Here is a 23730-nt window from a genome sequence, read left to right as displayed (position 1 = left end):
AAAAAAAAAACCAACAAAAAAAGAAGCACTAGAGGGAGAATCAGGGGGTGGCATGGGGCGGGGGCTGCAGCACCACTCCGGCATTTCGGGCTCTGCGCCTCCGGCCACTGCCGCTTCCCCCAAAGCTCGGCCCCAACGCGGGCAGCAGCACCCCTGAGGCTGCAAGAAGGGGCCAGGGCACGGGCAGCGGAGGGCASCGGAGGCTCGCTCCGACAGCGATGCTCCCTCCATGCGCGCAGACTCCACCGCCTCYCACCGCCCGCGCCCCGGGACCGCGGGGGGCTCGGGGGCTCCGCCGGACCCAGCACCGGCTGCAGCCGTACACAAAGCCCGACAACCCCCGCATAACCCCGGTCACGGCACTGGGGGCACCCGCTGGGTCTCCCGCGAAGGGGCGGCCGCGGGCGCTCCTCAGCCCCGCCGCAGCGGCTGCGCCGAAGGATGAACACGCAAAACCAGAGCGGAGCGGGGCGGGCGCGGCACGGCCCCAGGCGAGCACGGCACGACCCTGCCGCCCGGGGGCAGCCCCCCGCCCGCACCGGCACAAATACACGTCTCTCTCSGGTTTTCCCAGAGGTGATACTGCTCAGACGCCGCGGCCACCGGCTACCGCGCACATCGAGTCCCCCGTGGCAGCGCTCGCTGCTTGCACCGCCCGGGCCCGGTGAGAAAAAGAGCGGTCCGCGGCGATGCGGAGCGCGCAGCCCGGGAGACCCCACTCCCACCCCGATACCCCGGCGATGTGCTGGGGGCTCATCCCCTGCTCTCAGCCTYCGCCCAGCCCCCCTCGCCACCGCCGCCGCTCGCGGCAGGGCGGCCCCAGCCCGGGAAGGGGGGGCCGGGACGGCCTCGGGCGGTCCCCGATGAGGGCAGAGGGCCACCCACAAGCCCCGTATTCCCCGCAGCCGCCGGCTGCGCCCCGCACTCACAGCGCGCAGCTCCCCGGTCCGGTCCTTCATCCTGCCCCGCCGCCGCCGCCGCTAGGAACGGCCGGAGCGCGGGGAGGGGCGAGCACGGAGCACGCACGGAGCATGCGCGGAGAGGGGCGGGGTACACCGGGGGGACCCTTCCATCCTGAGGGGACGAGCAGGGGGGAGCCTCACACCTCGGATGGCACTGCGAAGCGGCGGCATGTGGGGTCTCACATCGCGGGGAGGCGACCGGGATAGGCGCGGAGAGGCGGGGGGGCATAGCTGGGAAGGTCACAGCTAAGGGATGTCACCGGGGGTCGTCGCGCCGGGGCGCAAATGAAGTGCCACAGCTGCGGGTCACACCTAGGGAACCTCACAGGTGGGGGCATCTCGGGGAAGGGGTCTCTCGGGGAGGGGTCACACCTACAGGACCTCATCCCTGGGGGCATCACATCGGAGGGGGGGATCACACCTGGGGAGGCCATAGGAGGAAGTCACATCTGGGAATAACATCGTGAGGGATCACACCTAGGGAGGTCATACCTGTGGGGCATCACATGAGGGTGCTCTTAAGGGTGTGGAGGGGTTGCACAGCAACGCAGCCCCAAGGACAGGGTCACCCTTGGGTGTCCCTGGAGCGGTGACAGTGRTGCTGGGGGTCCAGCAAGGTTTGGGGGCATCAACAAGGTGGGTTCACTTTAACCCCCATYCTGGGGACAGGCAAGGGATGTTGTGGGATCCACCCTGAGGACCCCAGACCCAGGCTCGCAGTGAGCAGAGAAGTGCCAGCATGGCTCAGAGAGATGCTGCCAGTTTGCCGTTTTTGGGGAAACTGGCAGTGTCGGGGGGACACCCCTGTGCCTCCCGGCTCCCAGGGATAGAGAGGAGCGGGATCTCCCACAGCCCGCACCCGCACGTTCCTGCAGGTCCTGGGGCCATTGGATCCAGCCGCAGGGCCACGGGTGGCAGTTCCCGCAGTCCGGCACGTGTCCAGCATCCCTGGGGTGCCCGCTGTTGGGGGACACTTGGTGCAAAGGCTGGTGGTCTCCCCGCGGGTGTTACGGCCAAACCCAGCGCAGGTCACCCTGTATACAGCTCTACTCACGCCTCAATACCCCGCACACACCGCACAGCACCCCGCGTGGCCCCATTCACCTCTCACAGCCCTGGGCACTGCCCCWCGCACCATGCAAGACCCCGCTCGCCCCGCACATCTCCACTCCACCCCACTGTCCCGCACTGTCTTGCACTGTCCTGCACAGCCCCACTTGCCGCAGCACAGCCCCGCTCACCCCGCACGCACAAGCCCCTCCCGTGCCCCCAAAGGTGAACGCGGCCGGGGCTCCGGACGCGGCTCGGGGCGCGGCTCCCCCTGGTGGCTCCAGCCGGACCCTGCGGAGTCGGTCCCCTGTACCCTCGGGGAGGGCGAGAGCGGGGCGGGGTTCGGGCTCCGTCCCTCTCCTCCGGGAGAGGTCTTCACCCCGGTACAGCACCGGGTTACACCAGGGCCGCCCCAACGTTCCCATATTGTCCCACACGTGTTCTTCCCCGAATTACCCGCATCCATCCCTTTTCCGCCTTTGCTTTCTCTCTAAAACATCCCATAATAAACTGTGCAGTCCTCCACATCCCAAAAATGTTCCATTCTTCCAGACAGATACAGCTCCTCTCTTTCCAACGGTGCTTTCACACCAGTGCCCYGGGCTGAGGCTCTACGTGGACAGGGTGTCCTTTCCTTTGAGTCCCTCATTTGGGTACCCATCTGCCCTCGTGCCTCTGTGCTCCCCCAGGCTTGTGTGGATGGGATTTGTGTGGGGTGGGTTGGTCCYGGAAGGGACCCAGCCAGGCAGTATTTGGGCTCCCCTTCCCACAAGTGTCTCTCCATACTCCCTTCCAAGTGGGCAGAGGAGCTTTATTGCAAATCCCATCAGTGGGACAGTTCCTTGCACCAGGATCTGGCTTAATTCACTCAAGTGATGGGAGTGCTGTAGATTTCCAAAAGACATGTCACTCCCTCTGCTTGTCAGCASCATGAGCTCTTCCAACAGCCCAGGCTGGGAGAACACCTTCTCCTTGCTCCGWGTCCTTCTCCTGTGGAGGCTGGACAGACACATTAAGGAAGTTTCTCTCCTGCCACCAGGTGCCCTCAAGAGCAGTGCAAATTCTGTCCCCAAACCCACAACTGCACACACAACTGCACTCCCTTTCATGCAGGAGAGGATGCCAGAGCAGGTGCAGATTGGCCAAAGTCCTGCCTGGTGCCAGCASCTCAGTGCTTGAGCACTTCCTCAGCCTCAGCACCTTCTCCAACTTCCCTCGGGATCCCCACRGATGGCTCACGGTTCAGCCTGTACAGCCATACCCCTGCCCACCCAAGCCCAATGCCCCCAGGAGGAGCSTCCTCCTCTTCCCAGCTAGCTGCTCCACTGCCTCACACAAACCTGGATCCTTCTCCATAATGCTGCCCTTGGGCTTCCCTGGAAACCTAGGACCATCAAGGTCAAGGCTTCCTGCAGGGGAAGGGACCAGMTCCCTTCCAGAGATTTGAAACTCCTGCTCCCAGTATAGACATGTATTAGCTTGAAAACCAGCTTCTTACACGCCAAGAAATAGAACAGGAACAAGKTTCTTGGCCATCACATCCAGGTGCCTTTAAAGAGCTCTGATGTCAAAGGATACCTGTGGGCACCTCAGCTGGGAGTGCAGGAGCAGGACCCCACAGTGCTGAGAGGTCTCACTGGTGGAACTCAAGCACTGGGCAGCACTCAGGTGCTGGGCACAGGTCAGGTCCCAGGCACAGCTCAGGTGATGGGCACAGCATTTCCCCTGTTGGTGCTGCAYTTATTTACTGCAACTTGTTAGGGCACAGGCTCATCCCACCCCAACGAGGGGGACACAGACCTTGTCCTTGTGAATCACTCCAGTGCCAGGGATGGTCTCACCTACAGAAGAATGTACAAAGCCACCCTCATACTGCCAGGGAAAGACCTTGTCTGGTGTCAGAGCAGCCCTCCAGTGCCCAGCATGAGGTTTCATCTCCCCTAACAYCTCTCAGCATCCTTTCAAAAGAAGAGGCCATTCCCAAGACGGTTCCATGTCTCCCACATTCTCCATGCTCTGGCTCCTTGTGTCACATGCTCTCCATGCTCAGCYTTTCACAAGGCATATGAGAAGGATGAAGATGTAGCCCCAGCTCTCTGTCCTGGTCTCTCCACAGAGCCATGACACCATGCTCTGGCTGCCCCAGCTGAGACTGGGGTTGAGTCCAACCTTGCATTTGACTATTACCAAACTGAGCACCTTCCCATACCARAGCTAAGGCTGATAGCTCATCCTGCTGGCCCCTTGTGCCACTGCTGTGGCCCCATGCTTGGCTCTCTCCATACTGCCACAGCTCAGCACACTGGGCAGATCTCCGGTACTAACACTGGGCTACGAAAGCAGGACAGATCCGCACACTCCTCCACCCCAGACCTTGTGCTTCTCAAGCACACCCTCACCTCCATCTGAAGGACCTTTTTAGCCAGACCTCATCAAGAGGCTCATGAAMAAACATTGTCCTCCTCTTCTGAGCTCCATGGTGTGCTGTGGAAGCCAACATTCCTAYTTGGAAAACTTCTCTGCCTGCTACACAACAGCATTTCCATTTCCAGTTTCCATCCTCCAGGGAGGCCTGCAGGGCCCCTCTGTGCTGGCTGCCACCACCTGCTTCAGGGTTCTGCTATGTGGCAGGAGCTGAGACAAGGGAAAGARCAGGATCTGACCCCAAGAGTTGAGACATGGCTGTAGGGTGACTGGTCTGCCAAGAGCCCTGGGGATGCAGGGACTCATGGAAAGGGTCAGACAGCTCCTCACTTGTGCTACAAACAACAGGGGCTTGCAAATCCAGGGAGCCTGAGTAACAGCTTGCTGGAACACCACCTGTGCCTGCAGCACTTGGTGTATCAATGGACTTTCAGGTGTCAGGCAGCCCAAAATGCAGCACAGAAACCCAAGGACACATGAGGAATTGCAGAATTGTTTTGAGTAGAGGCTACAGAGCATGGCCAGTGCAGCTGTAGCGGATCCAAGATCAATTGTGCCATTCCCAAGGACTTGCCTCCATCAGGAGACACAGAACCTCAACTGCCTATGGAAGGCTTCAGATACACACAAGGGGGTGCAGAATAAATCCTCAACAAAAACACAGAGAAAAGCAAGTGCTGGGCTCAGAGTGAGGCTGACAGTGCAAACATGGTGGAAATTCAGAGTGCAGCCTTGAGCCAGCAGCTTGGCTGCAGAGCAGAAACCCAAAGTTGCTCATTCATTCATTTTCAGTCACTGCTGTCACTTCAGGGACACTATTCCGTGTGGAGGGACAAGACAGAGATCCTGAAACAGCTTCCAAAAATAATTTGCAAAGACCTGTGGCATAGGAGAGACAGGATCTCAGAGACAATGAAAGGGTGAGTGGGATGGGCCACTCCACACCACCTCCCTGCAAGAGAGACACATCCCTCATCCCAYTCAATGCCCACAGGGAGATGCCAGGGAGAGCAGGAGCAGCAGAGGGAAAGGTCCATATGACCACACTCACAAGTGGATCCAGCTGGAGGTTCCCTCTCCCTGCTCAAGGGAAGCACATATGCCAGTGGTGATTGCTCCAAATGCTTGTCTCCATGCCAACAGCCATTAAAAGCTGCTTTTGGACAGTTAACACAAGCTRTAATCCCATGTGTCCAAGGATGGGAATATGTTGTCCCATGTCTTTCCAGAGACGGGATTCCTGTCCCAACTCTGGGGCAAGTTCACATCAGCAAACAGGGAGATGATGTTGGGAGGAAGGGGAACTGTGCCATAACTTGCAGAAGCTGAGGCAGGGCACTCAGAAAGGCATTGGATGGGGGTGGGAAATTGGGAAGAGTTGTGTCCTGTGGCTGAAAAAGTCAAAATGGGACARAAAAAGGGAAACAAAGGAAAAAGAGACCAAGGAGAAGGAAAGGCAATCAGCCCTCTTCAGCACATCTGTAGTGGAAAAAAATTGAATATTACAAGTGCTTGGTATTTCCAGCAGCGATAGGAAAAGTGGCCATTCCCTTGTCTACAGCTTGTCTGGTCTCTCATTCCCGATCCTATGTCCAGAGCCATAAGAGCATCATGGCGCTCACAAGCACATGAGCAGAGGAACAAGATCTCCCAGGCAATGGCAGTGTGGGACAGGAATACCACAATCACTACCTAAAAGGAATCACAGGCTTACTTCATCTCCTCATGCCTTCAGCAGCAGCCTGACAACACACTCAGGCACAAGCTGCCACTGCCAATGCTCTGCACAGGAAAATTTCCTTCAGAAAATGAAAACATGTGATAGGGATGATCAGTATTCTCTGTCTTTATGTAAGGAACAGGTTGAAAAACATCTCCCAGGTTTTTTACAGATGAGCATCTCTCATCTGTTACACTGCCTGAAGAAAAGCTGTACATTAGACCTTGATATTCAGCTTGACCTTTCTGGCTTTCTAAGGCCACACTAAGTCATGGAAAACCCACCTTTCCCACCTTCCCAAAAGCTGATCCTCTCATTCTCAGATCTGGAAAGCTTGCAACAACCTGGAATCGTACACCTAAAAGACAAGTTTCACTTTCACACATTGTAGAAATCCTGCCAAGTATTGTGGAAGTCAGATGATTTTATTTTTAAGTACGAGAACTAGTGAATAAATTACAGAGAAGTCTGATTCTGTCAGTCCTTTCTGATATTCTGTGTTACTCTAGAAAATTATTTTGACAGATGAGATAGGGAAGCATCTCCAACCTACACGGCACTAGGGTTCACTTAAAAACCTGCTTGACACAAAGCAGAGAGGRATATTCAATCAAACCAAACCAATCATTCCAGTGAAGGAACAGGGCACATGCACACTTATTTCTTCACTGATCCAATGAAGTGGGATTTTGTTTAGGTCAGCTTTACTCTGCTGTGCATTGAACTATTGGCATTTACTGCAGASAATGTGAACTGCACCTTGGGAAGACAATGAGCATTAATAAAACGGCAGCAAGGGGTGAGAGGCAAAGCAGCCCWGAACTTCCATTTGCTGCTGGGAGTCTTCCTTGGCTACTCCAACCCCGTGGCTAAAATTAAAATATATTGATCCAACAAACAACCTCCAGTAGTGATTTAATAACAACCACTTAAACCCTGTGCTGCAAATAAAATACTCCTCCTCTCTGCACATGCCAGGCAGCGGCAAGACAAATCTCTGTAGGACAAAGTCCTGCTGCAGCTCCTTCTGCCCAGAGCTGGCAGCTCCACTGCRCACACATCCCAACCCCCATCTTGGTGCACATCCCAACATCCTTCCCAAACACCACTCCTGCTGCACATTCCACTGTCCTCCTCAAAATCCTTTCCTGATGCCCAACAGCCTTGTCCAACATTCTTCCTTATGCACATTCCCAGTGTCCTCAAACACTCCTCTGGTACACATTCCCATATCCCAGCATTTTTCACAAAGTAGGGATGCAACTCCTGGTGCACATCCCCAGCCCTGGGATGGGGGCAAGCTAAAACGCCATTTGAGGTTTCCTGGCACATCCCCAGTTTGGAGTTATGACAGCCCAAATCTTCCTCCACTGAGACCAAAACCCMTTCCTTAGGTCTTTGGTGGAAAGCTGTTCTAATCACGTGAATGACTCATCTCTATATTTTCTTTTTCTGTTACATTTACACTGGAATTTCTAATGGATGCTGATTTGCATTATGCAGGCTCTGTCAACAGTCCACAGCCTTTTCCTCCACCAAGCTATCATTCCTGCCATTCCCTATTGTTTGCATAGCTTATTCAATTCGACCCTGGAAGGCCCTGAGGGGCTTTGGGCTGACTCCTGCCCCCATGTAGCCCAAAGCTCCAGTAAGGCTGCTGGATTCAGCCTCAGACAGATGCCCATTCAGCTGGAAGTTCAGCTGGATCTCAAAAACCCATCATAGCTCCAGTCTGCTCAAAGGAAGAAGCAGATAAAGCCCTGGAGAAATCAGCTACACTTCTGCAGCTGGTGTAGCCAGAGCTGGTGGTCTGCCAGCCATGCACAGACGCCCAAGTCTCACTGCTAGATCCACTCTAGGATCCCCAAGTATCTGCAATTCCTGGTCTGTACCTGCTGCAGGCTCCTCCTGTCCTCCCACTTCAGTTCAGGGCTCCCCCGACTCATTAATGCAAGCCCAAGCTCTTGTGCATGCACAACAGTCCTTCCTCTCACTTTTCCTGTCAAGTTTCCCTGTATGGGCACCCCTCCAGTAAGAACTGTAGGGACACTTCCATGCAGTGAACTCCTCATGGCTCTAGGGAGGGCACTGCTCTCCCCTCCTGACTGTCCCCAGTGCCCACCTCCTTTCAGCTCCCCACCTGTGCACCCCTGGTGAATGCACAACCCGACTTGAGCCATAGAGTCATAGATTCATGGAATGGTGTGGGTTGGAAGAGATATTAAATCTCATCTAATCCAGTCCCCTGCCATGGGCAGGGAAAAATTCCACTAGACCAGGTTGCTCCAAACCCCATCCAACATGGCCTTGAACACTTCTAGGGATGGAGCAGCCACAGCTTCTCTGGGCAATATGTGCCAGAACCTCACCACCCTTACAGGGAAGAGTTTCTTCCCAATAACCCACCTAACCCTGCCCTCTGTCASTGGAAAGTCATTCCCCCTTGTCCTATCACTACAGGCCCTTGTAAATGGTTTCTCCTCCCTCTTCCTTGTCAGCTCCATTTGGGTACTGGAAGGCCACAGTTAGGTGACCCTAAAGCCCTCTCCTTTCCAGGCTGAGCAATCCCAATTCTCTCAGCCTTTCCTCCTAACAAAGGTGTTTCATCCCTCTAATCAACTTGGGGATCTCCAGTTCCAGCTGCGCATACTTGGTGGAAGCACAATCTCTTCTTCAGGCCAGACTCCTTGGCATGCTCGGAGCACAAATGTCAGTTGTGACTAAAAGATCAGTGACATTTTCATACATGTACATGTATATGGAAATCTTCTAGTTTAATTTATAAAAGGGCAAATTCAAAGAGCATTTGCTGAGGCGTCTCTTCAAACAAGCTTTTACCAGCACTACTTTATTCTGTCAGGCCAAGGAGGCTGCAAGTACAACAATAAAGAACTGCAGTATTTTACTGTGGAAGAATTGCTTGCTTGGTTCTAGTAATTTTTAATATTAAATTTTTTCTCCTGAGTTTCTCAATTCAGAGTTTTAAGTAGCAAAATAATGTAATTATGTAAATCTTAGTGCATCTTAAGCTCAGTACACTAAATCTTGCCATATAACTGGGCAGTGAGTCAGGAACCCAACCTCATCAGAAAATTCCACTTTAACAGGATCTGCCACTGACATCTCAATCCAAAAGGTGTTTTAAACCTTTATTGATAAAAAAAATATTCTTGTAACCTTTTACATCCATCCTGAGAAGCATTTCAGGGAGATGCAGTTCAGCTATTGGTGATAAGCACCACAAAAAGACTCAGAACGGTGTGATTAAATACACAAGGACATAACATGAATAATGATTAAAATAAAGAGATAATAAGTGCCACATACTCACTGAATGCTTTTCATCCTGGGTCAGTCATTACAGACCATGATAGAACAGAAAGATCAATGCTGCTGCCCCAGCATCAGGTGTGGTGCCTCCAGAGTCATCACATCAGCACCAGGCACATCCCCCAGCTCCAGGCCGAGGATACTGCTCTGCAGCACAGGCCACACTTCCACACATCCTTTCAGCCTCCTCCATTAAAATGAGGGGCAACAGGCAAGGAAGGTGAAAAAAAATCTCCATATGATTGAAATTGCCAGACAGATTCAAACTGCCAGACAGACAGGAATCTGGGGTGTTCACTCTAGGAATTACAGCAAAGGTTAGAGAAGAACAAATTCTGAGAGTTGCTGACTCCTTGTTGGAGTTTTTTTCCTCATTGAAGACCGCGGCAAGATCAATACGGCAAAAAGGGAGTGAGGAAGACAATGGAGCACCAGGGAGTAAGGGGATGTTCAAACAACCACAGACATGGCTGCAACATGAGTCTCATGTTCCCTGTGAATGAGGAATGTGCAGAGCAAAAGGAGGATGGCCAATTCATATTTCATATACTGCCTCTGAATTCTAAATTCACAGACACATTTGAACTTGCATGGTCTCAACCTGAGATTTTTGTTCCCATCCTCTGTTTGGAACAGAAAACACATGGGCACAAACCAGCACAGCATTGTCAGTCTGCAGGGAGCTGTGTTCCTCTCAAGACAGAAATAAAAATACAGGCAAAAAACTGAAAGAACAGGAAAAGAAACTGGGTAAAGAGCGGGTAAACACAAGCTTCCCCAGGAAGCACCACAGTGTTCTGCAATCAGAGATGCAACAACGAACCACCAACAAACACCAACCTCAAATGAACAGCTTGAACAGTTCAAAGTTCAGCTGCTGTGCAAACGTTATCAGCTGCTCTCACTGTCTGCAAACCTTCCAGCTCCAGCCAAAGCTCTGTGGTGAACTAAAAGGAAGGTGCATTTTCAATAGTATTCCTGAACAAAGAAACTTCCTGCTCACAACCACAAAGCCAGACCTTATGGGCACACACAGTGAAATGCAGAATGTAACCCTTTTGTCCAGTTCTCCATCYGTCTTCCTTTGCTTTAATTTCAAATATTACATGTGGCAGAGAGCTCTCTATGAATGAATCAGTCTTACAGCAGAGATGGATGGATTAATTTTACTACTGATTGCCCTGTACACAACAGCTAACACAATTATCAGCACTTGTCAAGAAGTTATTGACTCATTCTATTAATCTCAAACAGCATCCATGCCTTGACCTTCAACGTCACCCTCTTCTTTAAGAACAAAACTAAATTTACCAAGTCACGTTAATTCTTCTCATTATTTCCTTTTCAATCCCTGAAAASRTGTTACAGGGATCACAGRTTCCATGTCAGTATTTCAGAAAAAMTRAGAAAATTTGGCTGTATTGTTAGAGCCTGGTAATAAAGGGCCTTGAAAAACAGGGCTCCTTCCATAGATACCTGTGGAAATGCAAGGATTCTGGATCTGGAGGTTACAGACTCCTTCCCTCATCCAGGGAAAACAACAAAGGAAAGGCTTCTGAAGCTTCCAGACACCAGCAGTGGGATTCCCGCTGAGGGGTGGGAGCTTGTGTTGGAGGGAGGATGCCAAGTGCTCCAGGCAGCAGAGGTGACACTCATGGCTCCAGGGGCTGGGGCACAGAAGAGGCAGAAGTGCTGATGAGGTCCTGTGGAAGGCTCTCCCGCGCATCCTGCATCCGGCGCCGTGCCCGCTGGAAAGCCTCTACAACACAAGGGTGACAGGAGGCCAGAATGCATAAGACAGCCTTAGRGAAGTAGAGGTATGTGTCTTTTCAATGGATATTATCTTTCTTGGTGCAAGAGTCCTATTTCCTATAAATTAAGTTCTACCACCAAAGTACCTGGTGCTGCTTGACCATCTGGTCTCTGATTTCTGTGCACAAYAGAATCAGAGAGAGCCTGTGTACCAGTTCTGCTCAGTGCCAGGCAAGACTGGGCAGCCCAGTCCAGGCTGTGCCCTCACACAGTGGTTATCCCTCCTCCCTGGTCAGAGCTGGTGCCTGCTGAAGTTTCCAGCTCAGAGCAGAACATTTAACCTCCGCCATGGACTCTGAGAGGTCACAGGGAGGGGAATTACCCCCAGAGTAATGGACTCTCCTGAAATATCCTGCCCACTCTGTAAACAGGGGACAAAAGTGAGCCAAAGCTCACCAAGACAGWATGACACTGAAGGCCCTACCCAGAACATTGTAGACAGAGCTCTGCTGGCTGAAGCCTCCTAGTCGGTCCAGTACACTCTGCATGCGCTGCCTCAGAGCACTGTTCTCCAGAAAGGCTCTGCACAGAAGCACAGCAGCAGGTCAGGGCAAAATCARCACAGGAGATGGAGTTTATGGAGCTCACACTCCCTTAGCTGCACTCACTTAGACTGCTGCAGGCAATAGAGCCGGAAYGTGACGCTCCCTGTGGTCTGTGTCCGGAAACCAAAGCGGCTCAAACGCTTTCCCTGCAGGAATGGCACAGATTAGAGTAACCCCACAATAAAAAAAAAAAAAAGTGTGTTCCACCAGAGCACAAACTCCTGTGGGCACAGTCTTTCCCTTGCAAGGTTAGAAAGAAGGGCAGGTAATTCCAGGCTGTGTTGAGGGCAGGACCCAGAACACTTGAAAGCTGACAGTGCAGTGCTGGGGGAGGGTTTCAGCAACAGCTACAGGGCTTGTTCCCACACAAAGCTGCCACTAACACCACCTGCTCATTAGACCAGCAGACATCTCTGCAACTTTCTGAAGAAAATGAAGTTTCTGTATGCCTCCACACCCATTGGCTTCTTGATTCAGGAAGCTGTTCAAGGCACAATACAGCCCAAATTCCTTACAGAAACCCAGGAGAAGTCTACAGCTCATACCAAATGCTGATCTGACACTTTATAGGCAGGGGTAAGCTAAGACTTCGTTCTATGCTTCCCCACTTCCCTAAGCTGCTCACCCCTCAGAATGAACAGCTCTGCCTCAGTGCTTGCCCATTCCTCTCTTCAGGCACCACAAGACTCACAGAGACATTTCTTCAGTGAGAGGGGTAAGACTACCAGCTCATCCTTGCTAAAATCTGGTCCATGGTGAACCCATGAGCATAATGCACCAACCCTGTTCTGGCAAGAGACTGCTCTGCAGCTGAGCCCACCTTGAAAGTTGATGGTATCCGGATGTAGGTTAAGTCCTCCAGCTCAGGAGATCCCCCAATGAAAAACCTTCTCATTTCAGCAACAGTTCCCAGTTCCACAGGACGCCAGGTAGGGATGGTGAGCACATGGACACCTGGCCCAGGACATGAGGACAGCTTAGCTGCTGTGACTTGTGATTTATTCAGTCACAGAGGACAGCAAGGCAGGAGGATACCTACTGACCCAATCCAGAGATGGCTGGAAATGGAAACACTACACAGTATCAGAAATGTTCTGATTTTCCTAATGAGTCAGCTCATTCTAGTCACACAGCCAGTGCTGAAAGTACCCCCAGTCCAATTGCAGCATTTCCTCATAACACATGGGGAGTCACTCCCAGATCCCACGTGGGACACAGAGGGCTACTGCCACTGTAAAGATGGATGTGCAGTATCACCCCAGAGCCTAATCACACTAGACATTGTGATGGCAATATCAAAGGAACAAGGACAGCAACTCAAGGTTTGCCTCACATCCTTCTTTGCTGCCCCCCAGACAGCTGACTGCTCCTTTCAGTACACTGAATCCCTGGGACTGAATCACTTCCCAAGAGAACCACTCAATTCATTCTCCCAGACAATTGACACAGTGTCCCAAGGATGCTTTACCTGGAGATGCTGGCAGCACCAAGGACCCATATCCTTCCACACGATACCTCTGCCAGAAATCCAGGGATAGGACCTCAAAGTAGAGAACAGGCCACTCAGGGAGACTGTCTGCAAGATGGGGAGCAGGTCACAGATTTGGGAAAGAAGGCTATCACTAGAAAAAATATGCTAAATGCCCACCTCCACTAGTAGGAAGCCCAAGAATCAGAGAATCATTTAGCCTGGAAAAGACTTCCAAGATTATTGAGTCCAACCTATGACCAATCCCCAACTCATTACCCAGACTAGAGCACTGAGGGCCATGTCCAGTCATTCCTTGGACACCTCCAGGGATGGGGACTCCACCACCTCCCTGGGCAGCCCCTTTAAATGCCTGACACCCATTCTATGAAGAATTCCTCCTGGTGTCCAGCCCTGGAACAACTTAAAGTTTTCTCTTGTCCTGCCCCTTGTTCCTTGGGAGTAGAGCTTGACCCCCAACTGGTTCCACCCTCCTGCCACAGAGTTGTAGAGTGTCAGAAGGCCCTCCTGAGCCTCTTTTTCTCCAGGATGAGCTCCCTCAGCTCCCTCAACCACTCCTTGTGCTTCAGACCCTTCCCCAGTTCTGTTTCCTCTCTGGACACACTACAGCACCCTTCCACCACAGTCCTTTCTGTATTTCTTCTACAATGGCTAACWAAGATTTATGGTTAATTAGTTTCCYRTGTAAAAGTTGAACCCTCAGATTTGAGGCTGAAAACAGAATTATTGATGTTAAAAATTAGGGAAAATTATTTAAGACCAAGTCCAGACTGGGCTGTCAGTTACTTTTAAGCAGACAAAACAACCTTTCATGAATGATCTGAAGCCAAACAGGGGAACCTGTTTATCTCTGACCTTTCCCACTGCTATTGGGGGAATATTAACTTGGATTCTCCTACGCCTCTCAAAACATTTATTTTTTTTCCACAGTGAAACAAAGTCATTGTGTTTCTTCTAGTCTGAAAATTCATTAGTGCTGCTTGAATACMCAAATCCAAAGTGTACATTGGATTCAAGTGTCAAGGCATGCCACAGAGCTGTCCCTAGCAATTGCACCCACAGAACGATAGGATTGCTGAGGAAGCAGCAGGAACAGGCAGCAGAGAAGCCCAGCTTGAAATAGAGCTGAAGTTTCAAAGTGACATGAACTATACAGGGATTATACAGGTCACTGAGTGTGTCTACAAATGTAAATCTCAGCACAGAGTTTTAGCTGTGTACAAAAAGATGCCTGGTTCTCCTGCTGCAGCATCCCAGGGCTCTGTGCAGCACACCAGGCACAGCAACATTGCCCTGCACACCAGGTTTAAAGAGAGACAAGCCAAACCCAGGTAGTTTTCCAGATAAAGCTGCCTACAGTCTGGAAACAAGGCAACACAAACGAATCCATAAAACACCATTGGTTTCCTGGGCAGGGCAAACATAGGATGTGTCCAGGGGCTCTGTGGTGACAGGGTGAACTTTTGTTGAACCAGAAACATTTCCCTCTGTCCTTTCATCTCCAGCAGGCCAAACAGTATGATAGCTACAGTGGGATCAAAGGATTTCAGAGTAACAAGGAAACACACCTTCATTTTCTAGGGTATAAAACATCTCCACAGTGAAGGGGTAGCAGAAGTATGCCACGTTCTCCTAGAAAAAGAACAGGGCAGAGATCAGATTCCTGAAAAAGAGAATTCATCACCAGCATTGCAGAGGGCATAGAGAGCAGGGAAAAAGGAACTAATGGTGGAAAGCAGGTGATGCTGTCTATAAGGATCAATCACATTCCACTAACAAACACTTGGCTGCAGGACAGACCTGAATACACTCCCTAGTGCCATGTTGATGGAACAGGSTGTTGAAAATGATGGGAAAGGGGAGTGACACACCTCAAATGAAAACTCAGTCACTTGCATAACTACTGGGCAGCCACAATCTTTACAGAAGCCAAGCAAAGCACAGTAGCTCTAACAATGGTATTAATGAAACGTTGTATGGTGATTATTTACRTAATGTGAAATCATATAAAATACATTAAAAAGCTGATAAAATCCAAATTTTGTAAGAGAGGAGCTGGAGACAGCAATGGAACCAACTTCCCATATAAAAACAGGCTTCATTTTGGAAAACCARTGTAGAGTCTCTGCACATTCTTGCCCCAGGCAAGCTGGAACAATGCTTGGTTAACTCAGAGCATTGGAGAACACAAAATTCAAAGCTCCAAAAGCAAACAGTCAGCAAGAATGAAGAAAAAAAGTGAGGTTCCAGAAAATGCTTTGTAGTAGTTGTATTTGGTCTAGTTTTATATGGACTTTGGAAAAATGTCAGGTGTAATTAGAATAAGGAGAATCCCAAACATGCTATGCTCTTAAAGGAGCCCTCAACTCAGGACCTTTGCTGAATATATCTGTAGTTTGTTACACATGTTCCACTCCAGAGACTGTCTTTTCAAATTGCTCTGCAGGTCTGAAAGTGTCCTTACCCAGCCCACTTTCTTTGTGGCACAGGTCTGCGTCACTCCTGAGAGCTGCTGGAACGGGGAGCTTGACCACCCTGGGAGGACAAAATATGAAGACTTGGTGTGAGACAAAACTCACAAACCAGAGCAGCTCAAAGGAGAATATCAGCCCCTGATGATTGGGGTAGCAAATAACATCAYCCACCCTGACATTCACAGAATCACAGAATCATTAAGGTTGGAAAAGCCCTCCAATGTYATTGAGTCCATCCTCTGACCGATCYACACCTTRTCAACCCTACCAGAGCATTGAGTGCCACATCCAGTCACTCCTTGGACACCTGCAAGGATTAGAACTCCACCAATGCCCCTGGGCAGCCACTTCCAATGTCTGTCCACACTTTCCATGGAGAAATTCTTCCTAATATCCAACCTGAACCTCTCCTGGTTCCTCTTGTCTTGTCCCTTATTCCCTGGGAGAAGAGCCCAACCCCCACCTGGCTGCACCCTCCTGTCAGGGAGCYATAGAGAGTGAGAAAGTGCCYCCTGAGCCTCCTCTTTCTCCAGTCCCCCCGCAAKCCATTCCTCATATGACTTTTCCCTGYCCTGTTCCAGGCACTGCTTTTTAGMACACCCCRAAYTGYCCATGAAAAGCACCAACTCATCTCAAGAGAAAAGTAGAGCCTTATCTAAATGTACTGAGTAGCAGAAGTGGTATCTTGACAGATATATCCAGAGAGAGGASCCAGAGCCATAGCTTCAGGAGAACTAAACATGAAGCAGGATGTGCATGTCAGTGCTAGGAGCCTCATTTGTCCATCCAAATTTAATACGTTAATGYCAGCACAAAACATGATGACAAGCACCAAAATCAGACAAGCTCACTGTGATGGGGAGCACAGGAAGACTGTTTGCTGCAGGATAAGGAATGAGGTTTGGATAGACTGGCCACCACCACCTCTACATCCCAGCCTSAGCTGAGTTCTGCCATTTTAGCTCTGAAGGCTTCTGACTAGATCCCAGCCCCAACATTAACTTTTGCTGACTCCCAGCAGAGTTGGTCTGATGGACCAGCCAAAACTGTTTCAACACTTTAACAGCTGTCATGTGCCTGGGAACGTAAATACTCACGGTTAGGCAGCTCCAGGAAAAAATGTACATAAAGGTTGTCATACTCATAGCCTTGAGCTGAAACTGAAAAGAGAAAATGAACTTCAGCTGTTTGCTTTYGCACAAACTCTTCCTTCATTCTACACCAAGTAGATTTTTAGGAGAGCCACCATCAATAACCTCAAGGAAAATCAGTTACTGCTAGAAGATGGGTAAAAGCCATGGTCTTCAACATAACAGGAAATGACCCACAGAGAAGATTCCCTCTCCAGACTAGCCCTGTCCCTGTATCACTAACCAGATGAGGGATGTCATACATTTAATTAAATTTAGGAAATTAATAGAGATTATAGCAATCTACTCTCCTTTTTTAAGATCTAGGCCTTCTTAGAACAGCTGCAGAATCTGTAACCTCCAACTTGTAAATGCCTCTCAAGAAAACAGGGAGAAGAAAGAGGAAGTAAAGAATTCCAGGGAGAGAATCACCTATTCTGGACTGGCCTACGTTCYAAGAATCCTTGGATCATACCCTCAGCCATCCCAGCACACCCACATTTGCCCCTATTATTGTTTAGAATAAAGACTCACCTATTTCTCCATTCACAAGAAGTCTCAGAGTACCAGGAAGAGGCTGGAAAAATTAGCAGATAAACCAGATAAAAAGCTCAACAACCAATGGTGCAACCTCAACAATTCCTTTCCAACAGTATYTCACACAGGTATTTCATGGGTGTTTGGACATTAATGATTTACTGTTCTGGCCAGGGAGGAAGCATGATTTTTCCTATCACTTCCAGAAGTGAACAGCTCCTCTGGAAAGAAGCTCTAAAGAGACCAAATCCGCAAAAGTCCAGTCTGCAGGAATTTACTGTTCTGTAAACAGCTCTCTTACAAATATCAAGGTCAATATAACACATAGTGAGAAGTCACTTTCAGAAATCAGACAATGCTTCTGTCATGTTCCAGCATTTGTTCAAGGTGAGGGAGCAGGGGGAAGCACTGAGACACTCTATCAAAGCACCAGAAAGCACAGCTTTCATTGTTTGGACAAACAATATTTGAGAAAAAAATGATTGCAGTTTGGGTGATTCAGTGAGAAGGGAAACTGCATGAATCTGGGTGTGAGAGGACCTGTTTACTTGCACAAAAAGGAACATAGAGCTGTTTGACACTGAAGAAGTTAACAGCAATCACAGTCCCAGAAGACATAAACCCTCCTTCCTTCTCAAAGTACTATACTCACAGGCCTTGAGGCACTGCATGAAGCCTCACAGAGACTGTAGTGTTCAGCAGGCCCAGAATGGGCAGGGTGGACCTTTGCAGACCCCAAATCCACTGCAACTTCTCCCTTCTGATTCAATTTTCTGCTCAAAGCCACAAGGTGAAAGCTGCCAACACCCCTCCAGAACACCCCTCCCCTCTCTTTGGAGACTGCGGTGCAAGTGGCAGCTGTGAGAGCCAGGTCACCAGGCCCCAGAGACAACAGAGGTCCAGTCCCTGCCAGTGCCTCTGGAACTCACCATTTCAAAGTCTGTGCCCACRAGGCCACTGAGGTAATCCCTGTGCCGTCCGTACAGCTGGGAACACACACACACAATAACAACAACAACCAAAGTGGCATTTTGATTATATCTGTTGTACTGAAAAAATAAAAGTGCATAYAATTTAAACTCAAATTGCTACRAGGCTTAGCACACGTGGGGTTAATKGTTACAGCAAATATAGAGAATATAAGTATCTAATAAAACAAAGATGCAYAGCTGTTAACACTATACTTCAGCTTTAGAGATGTACACCAAGGCCAGTTTTAAGGAAAAAGAAGCTCTGAGGAATCAGATTTTAAATGGCATCTTAAAAACACAGGTACAAACTATACCAAGGAAATTGCCAGGTAGAAATCAGTGTAGTGAAATCATGATTTCCTTGATGATCACAAAACCAGTAAGGAAATGCACAAACTAAAAGCTAAATAAAAAAAGTACTTTTATAAACTGTCAGAGCCAAAAAGGCAATTCAGAAAGATCAAGACATGAAATGGGAACCCTACATCCTGGGACACTAGAGGTAACAAGACACTGAATAAATACACAGGCAGCCAGAGGAAGATAAAGAAAGGGTTTGCCCACTGCTCAGAAGGGAAGAAAAAAACACTCGTAGGTGACACTAGGAAAGCATGGAGCTGGGTGGTTTCTTGCATCAGTTCTCACTCCCTAAAGCACTGCAGCCAGAGGCAGGACAGCTACAGACGAGCTCTCTATAAGGAATAAGGGATGAAGCAGTCAGGAAATATTTGCTGTAGTACTCAGATCTCTGGGCATGATGAGGCTCAGGGCAGTGACATTTTGTCACTTCAGGTGTGCAGAGTGCCAGCAGTTACATCTCCATGAGGGTCAGAGCCACCTCTGTTACTAAGAACTAGTGAATATGCTCCATGGCCATTCCTTACATCTCTGAACACACGCTGTTCATGCTCCATCTCCTCTGGCTGCACCTGGGCAGACGCATTCTCAATGGTGTATTCCCACACCTCTCGCTGCTCTCCATCCAGTTCAATCCTGCAGAGTCCCAAAACACATAGGAAAAACTCCCCCATTATGTAGAGAACAGGCACAGACATTGATGGGGTTCTCCTGATCCARCACTGTCATCTCCACCCAGCCTGTGCAGTGAGACAATGGCACTCACAGCCCTCTCCTCACTCCCAAGTGCCTGCCAGCATCATTCCCTCAAAAATGGGAGACTTGCTTGCATCCAGCGTATGCATAACATAATTTTACAAGGGATGTAGTGACTGAACAAGGAGGAACAGCTTCAAACTTACAGAGGACAGGATTAGATGGAATATTGGAAAGAAATTYTTCCCTCTGAGGGTGGTGAGGCCCTGGCATAGGTTGCCCAGAGAAGCTGTGGCTCCCCCATCCCTGGAAGTGCTTGAGGCCAGGTTGGACAGGGCTTGGAGCAACGTGGTCTAGTGGAATTTTTCCCTGCCCAYGGCAGGGGGTRGCATGAGATGGGCTTTAAGATCCCTTCCAACCCGCACCATTCCACGATTGTATAGTAACCTGCACCTCTAAAGTCTTGCACCAAAGCTTCACAAAGCTCACACACAGTAACACAGACCATAAGCACAAAATAATATTTTCTTAGAAATCCTGAAATAAATTAAATATTTCTCAATTTAAGTGCTGAACCCCTGCCCAAAGGGTGACCAGGAAACARCCATATCAGCCCCCAGTCCTAGGAGAGGTCCCAGCCCTGTCCCACTCACCGGTAGGCTCCTTTGCTGCCATTGAAGTCMGGCTTCACTGTGATTACCCCATTGCCATCCACCTTGATTGTGCAAAGAACATTTTCGTACTCCCTCTGACCAAGCCTAAAGGAGAATACCAGGAAAACACAGTCTAAACCGAGAACATAGACACTCTTGTGCTCTGAAACAGCAGAGATAGTAAAGGCACTTGAGGGTACAGAAGGGAACACATCCACACCTTCCTACATTGGTTTAGAAGACTTTTGGAGGTATACACTCAGCKGTTCCCAACTGAAGAAAGAGGCAGAAAGAAATTGCAGCCCAAGTTACTGAGCTCTTGGAATTCTCTCCCCTTTACTAATGAAAGAAACAGGAACGTTGAGTAAGGAGGGAAGATGGATTTTCTTTTGGGAAATTATAATCACTTCAGGATTTTACTTACTTCCCATAAGGTCCCAAGTCCCCCATGATGTACATGGTCTGGACAGGTGTGTTAATTACATGATTGTTCTTTATAAATTCTTCTGAAGGTTCCCAGGTGATGATTTTTGACTTCAGAGAACTTGCTTCTCTGTCAACAACAGAACAACACCAGTCACAGCTCACCTCAGCAGCACCAAATCCCCCATGATGAGGAGTTACAGTGCTGGAACCATGTGTGACACAGCTCAAGCCACAGTCCCCACGGACCAGGCTGATCCCCAGCTGGGGCACCAGCACCAAGAAACCTGCATGAACAAAATCCAAGCCCCAGTTTGAACTTACGCAGGCCTACGGTCCTGTCTTCTCCTCCTTACATTGGCCATCCTCTCAACCAGATACGATGGCACTTCATTATCCAAGTCAGTTACCTTCTGGCAGAGCTGGAAGAACAGACAGGAACTAGCTTAACAGGACATCTTGTCCAAACAAGCTCTCCTCTTGGAGGAGGGAACAGGTATGCACACAACCACATGCAAGGACAAATTGCTAAAAGACTGTAGAACTCCTTCAYTGTTCTGGTGGCAAAATACAGCTAACTCCACTTAGCAAGCATCCTACTGAGCCAAGTCGCTCCAGCTGTCCTGTTCATTGCCCTGAACAAGGGACATCCCACCCCAGCTATGGGCACCAGGTGAAGCTGCTTTGCAGCACTGTGCTCTCCTGCACTCAGGGTATGTGCCTGGCCAAGAACCAAGAAATGTTCCCTCTGCAGTAGGCCTGGAAATTYTGACAGACACTGAGTAACTAAGAGCTGGTACCTCCTCTAGGTTGGTGAATCGGTCGTGGTCGGTGTAGGTGAAGATGCGACAGTTCTTCCGACCTCCAGCCTTCTCCAGTTTCTGGATCTCCTCATGGTACTCCCAGTCCAGGGGAGTCTGGCAGGCTGACTCATTCAGGTACAGATCCACCTCAAACTGACAGCACCACAAGTAAAGCACAACAGCTGCCTTTCACCGGCTTTGGAAAAGCTACAAACGTTTTTCAGCTTTTTTCCAAAGACACCGCAGAGACAAGACCCTTTGGGAATCCCAGCAAATAAGCTCCAGAGCAGCTCCAACACTGTTCGGGCATGTGGCAGCCAGGAGCACTACTGATGCCCACCTGGAAGGGCTTGGGCACAGCACCCAAAAACACCCTTGTTTCACCCTGAAACAAGGAACCCCACAATGAGGTGGAAAAAGGGGGGTGTCAGGAAGCTCCCCAAGCCTGTCCAGTTCTGGACAGGACAYGAAACACATGGAGCTCCTGGAGCAGGTTCATTAGAGGGTGCCAAAGTTGATCAAGGAGCACCTTTCTTCTGAGGAAAGGTTGAGGGAGCTGGGGCTGTTCAGTCTCGAAAGGAGACACTGAGAGGGGACCTCATTCCTGTGTGTCAGTGTCTACAAGGAGGGATGAGAGCATGGACCAGGCTCTGCTCCATGGGGACCAGCGATGGGACAAGAGGAAGGGGCAGGAACTGATGCCCAGAAAGTTTCCACCCAAACACGAGGAAGAACTTAYTCCCTGTGCAGTGATCAAGCACTGAACAGGCTGCCCAGAGAGGGCTTGGAGTCTCCCTCACTTTAGTATTTCATAGCCGGCTGAACATAAACCTGAGCAGCGTTTTCTGGGGCCCCTGCCTGAGTAGGGTGGTCGGACTGGATGACCTCAGTGATCCCCTCCGATCTGACCCATTCCGTGAAGTCCCTCCCGTGCACCCACCTGGCTGAAGAGCTTCTCCTGCCATCCMACTTCGGCCTCCTCCTCGTCCTCCGGGGGCCTCCGTGCGCCTGCGCGAGAGGCCGCGGTCGCCCCCGGTGACACCGCTCCCGCAGCGGCGGCGCGGTCGGCCCGGCCCGGGCGCTCGGGGCCGGCGAGCGACAGCGGCGCCCGCGGCAGCAGAGGCCCGGCCGGCGCGACCCGCTGGATACGGACCCTGCGGGGAAGAAGCGGAGCGTCAGGGCTGTGAGAGCCCGCGGTGCGGGGCCGGGCCGAGGCCGGGCAGGCGCTCACCGCAGGCGCAGGTTGCGGATGGGGTCCCGGGAGCGGTACACGGCGGGGCCCCGGGAGCGGCACACGGCGCTGCCCCCGCACCGCGCYGCGCCCGCCATAGCTCCGCTCCGAGGAGACCGGCGGGCACGGGCGGGAAGCGCCCCCTCGCGGCCGGAGCCCGCTAAGGTGCGCGAGAGGGATCCCCACAGCCTCTGAGGGAGGGAAGATCCCACACATCCCTCYGTGTGAGGGTCCCCACGGCGGCCCCTCAGGGGGTCCCAGGGCCACCAGGAAGGGTGTCCCACATACCTACGTGTGAGGGTTTACACAGCCTCTCTGTGAGGGGGGTCCCCTACATCCCTCCACAACAGGCCGCTGGACTGAGCGCCCCCCATATCAACACCCCCAGAGAAACGATGAGGGACTTCCAGCAACTGTGGACGGAGCACCGGGCCCACATCTGTGTGTGAGAAGCCACCTGAACCTGACCCTCTCTGGGGTATTCATTACCCTCTTCCTAGTTTGTCCCTAGTCTTCATGGTCACCACCAGTACCCTCACRCTGTTGCCGATTTTAGGAGCTCTCTAAACACAGGCAGGGTCTGTTTTAAGAAAGAAGACRTTGTATCTTCTCTGCAGGRTGCACGGTGGTTTCCACRAATCAAGCGCACCAAAGGGGAAAAAGTTGTATATTTTATACAGTAAAATACACATGAACCCACCTACCTAATGCATGTTTATTTGGTTGAGTAAGATTGCGCTTTTCATCCACCCTGACAATTCACAAAACCAGAATGCTCCCAATTCTACATAATGTCCAGACTTCACATGCTGTTACACAATAAATATGGTATCAGGATCAGAAAATGCAGTGGACCCCCAAAATTTCCTCATTCGAACAGGAACTCTTAAAGGGTGGAACTCCCCCAGCTGTTGCAATAGACATTGTATCTCACACCCCAATTCTTACTGTCAAATKGCACTTCGTGTGTCAAATGTGACATCGGCAGTATGGCTCTTCAAATTCTGATTRTCAATACCCTTTTGAAGGGACCCTCTCACACGGAGGGATGTGACAAACACCCCCATGGAGATCGGGGAACTCCCGCAGGGCCCGGGGGACGCTCACACGGAGAGATGTGGGG

General features: G+C 50.6%; 1 protein-coding gene and 1 long non-coding RNA gene across 3 annotated transcripts in view; both read right to left on the bottom strand.

The window, feature by feature from the left end:
* The window catches only part of LOC130583906 (uncharacterized), a 15527-nt gene extending 14527 nt beyond the window's left edge, over nucleotides 1-1000 (bottom strand). Inside the window, exon 1 of the long non-coding RNA XR_008966461.1 lies at nucleotides 930-1000. This is a non-coding gene — a long non-coding RNA (uncharacterized LOC130583906). The remainder of the gene's footprint in view (nucleotides 1-929) is intronic.
* Nucleotides 1001-6576: 5576 nt separating this feature from the next.
* Nucleotides 6577-22722, bottom strand: MKS1 (MKS transition zone complex subunit 1). 2 transcript variants are annotated; one of them, XM_057383557.1, is made up of 17 exons: nucleotides 22608-22722; nucleotides 22317-22530; nucleotides 21374-21529; nucleotides 20898-20995; nucleotides 20575-20703; nucleotides 20151-20255; nucleotides 19329-19437; nucleotides 18403-18459; nucleotides 17471-17513; nucleotides 16904-16966; nucleotides 15797-15867; nucleotides 14901-14964; nucleotides 13312-13419; nucleotides 12664-12797; nucleotides 11907-11989; nucleotides 11723-11820; nucleotides 6579-11245 (listed from the first exon to the last, which is right to left on the bottom strand). In XM_057383557.1, exons 1-17 carry the CDS (start codon nucleotides 22703-22705, stop codon nucleotides 11139-11141), a joined length of 1737 nt encoding a protein of 578 aa, XP_057239540.1. In that variant the 5' UTR covers nucleotides 22706-22722; the 3' UTR covers nucleotides 6579-11138. The 2 variants fall into 2 exon arrangements, with proteins under 2 accessions (XP_057239541.1, XP_057239540.1); XM_057383558.1 differs by lacking the exon at nucleotides 21374-21529 and having other exon boundaries at nucleotides 6577-11245.
* Between the last annotated feature and the right edge of the window lie 1008 nt (nucleotides 22723-23730).

The sequence above is a fragment of the Malurus melanocephalus genome, unplaced genomic scaffold (genome assembly GCF_030028575.1).
Source record: "Malurus melanocephalus ecotype Western Australia unplaced genomic scaffold, MMel_1.1 scaffold_639, whole genome shotgun sequence".
Classification (NCBI taxonomy): Eukaryota; Metazoa; Chordata; class Aves; order Passeriformes; family Maluridae; genus Malurus; species Malurus melanocephalus.
This window is presented reverse-complemented; position numbering and strand designations above follow the sequence as displayed.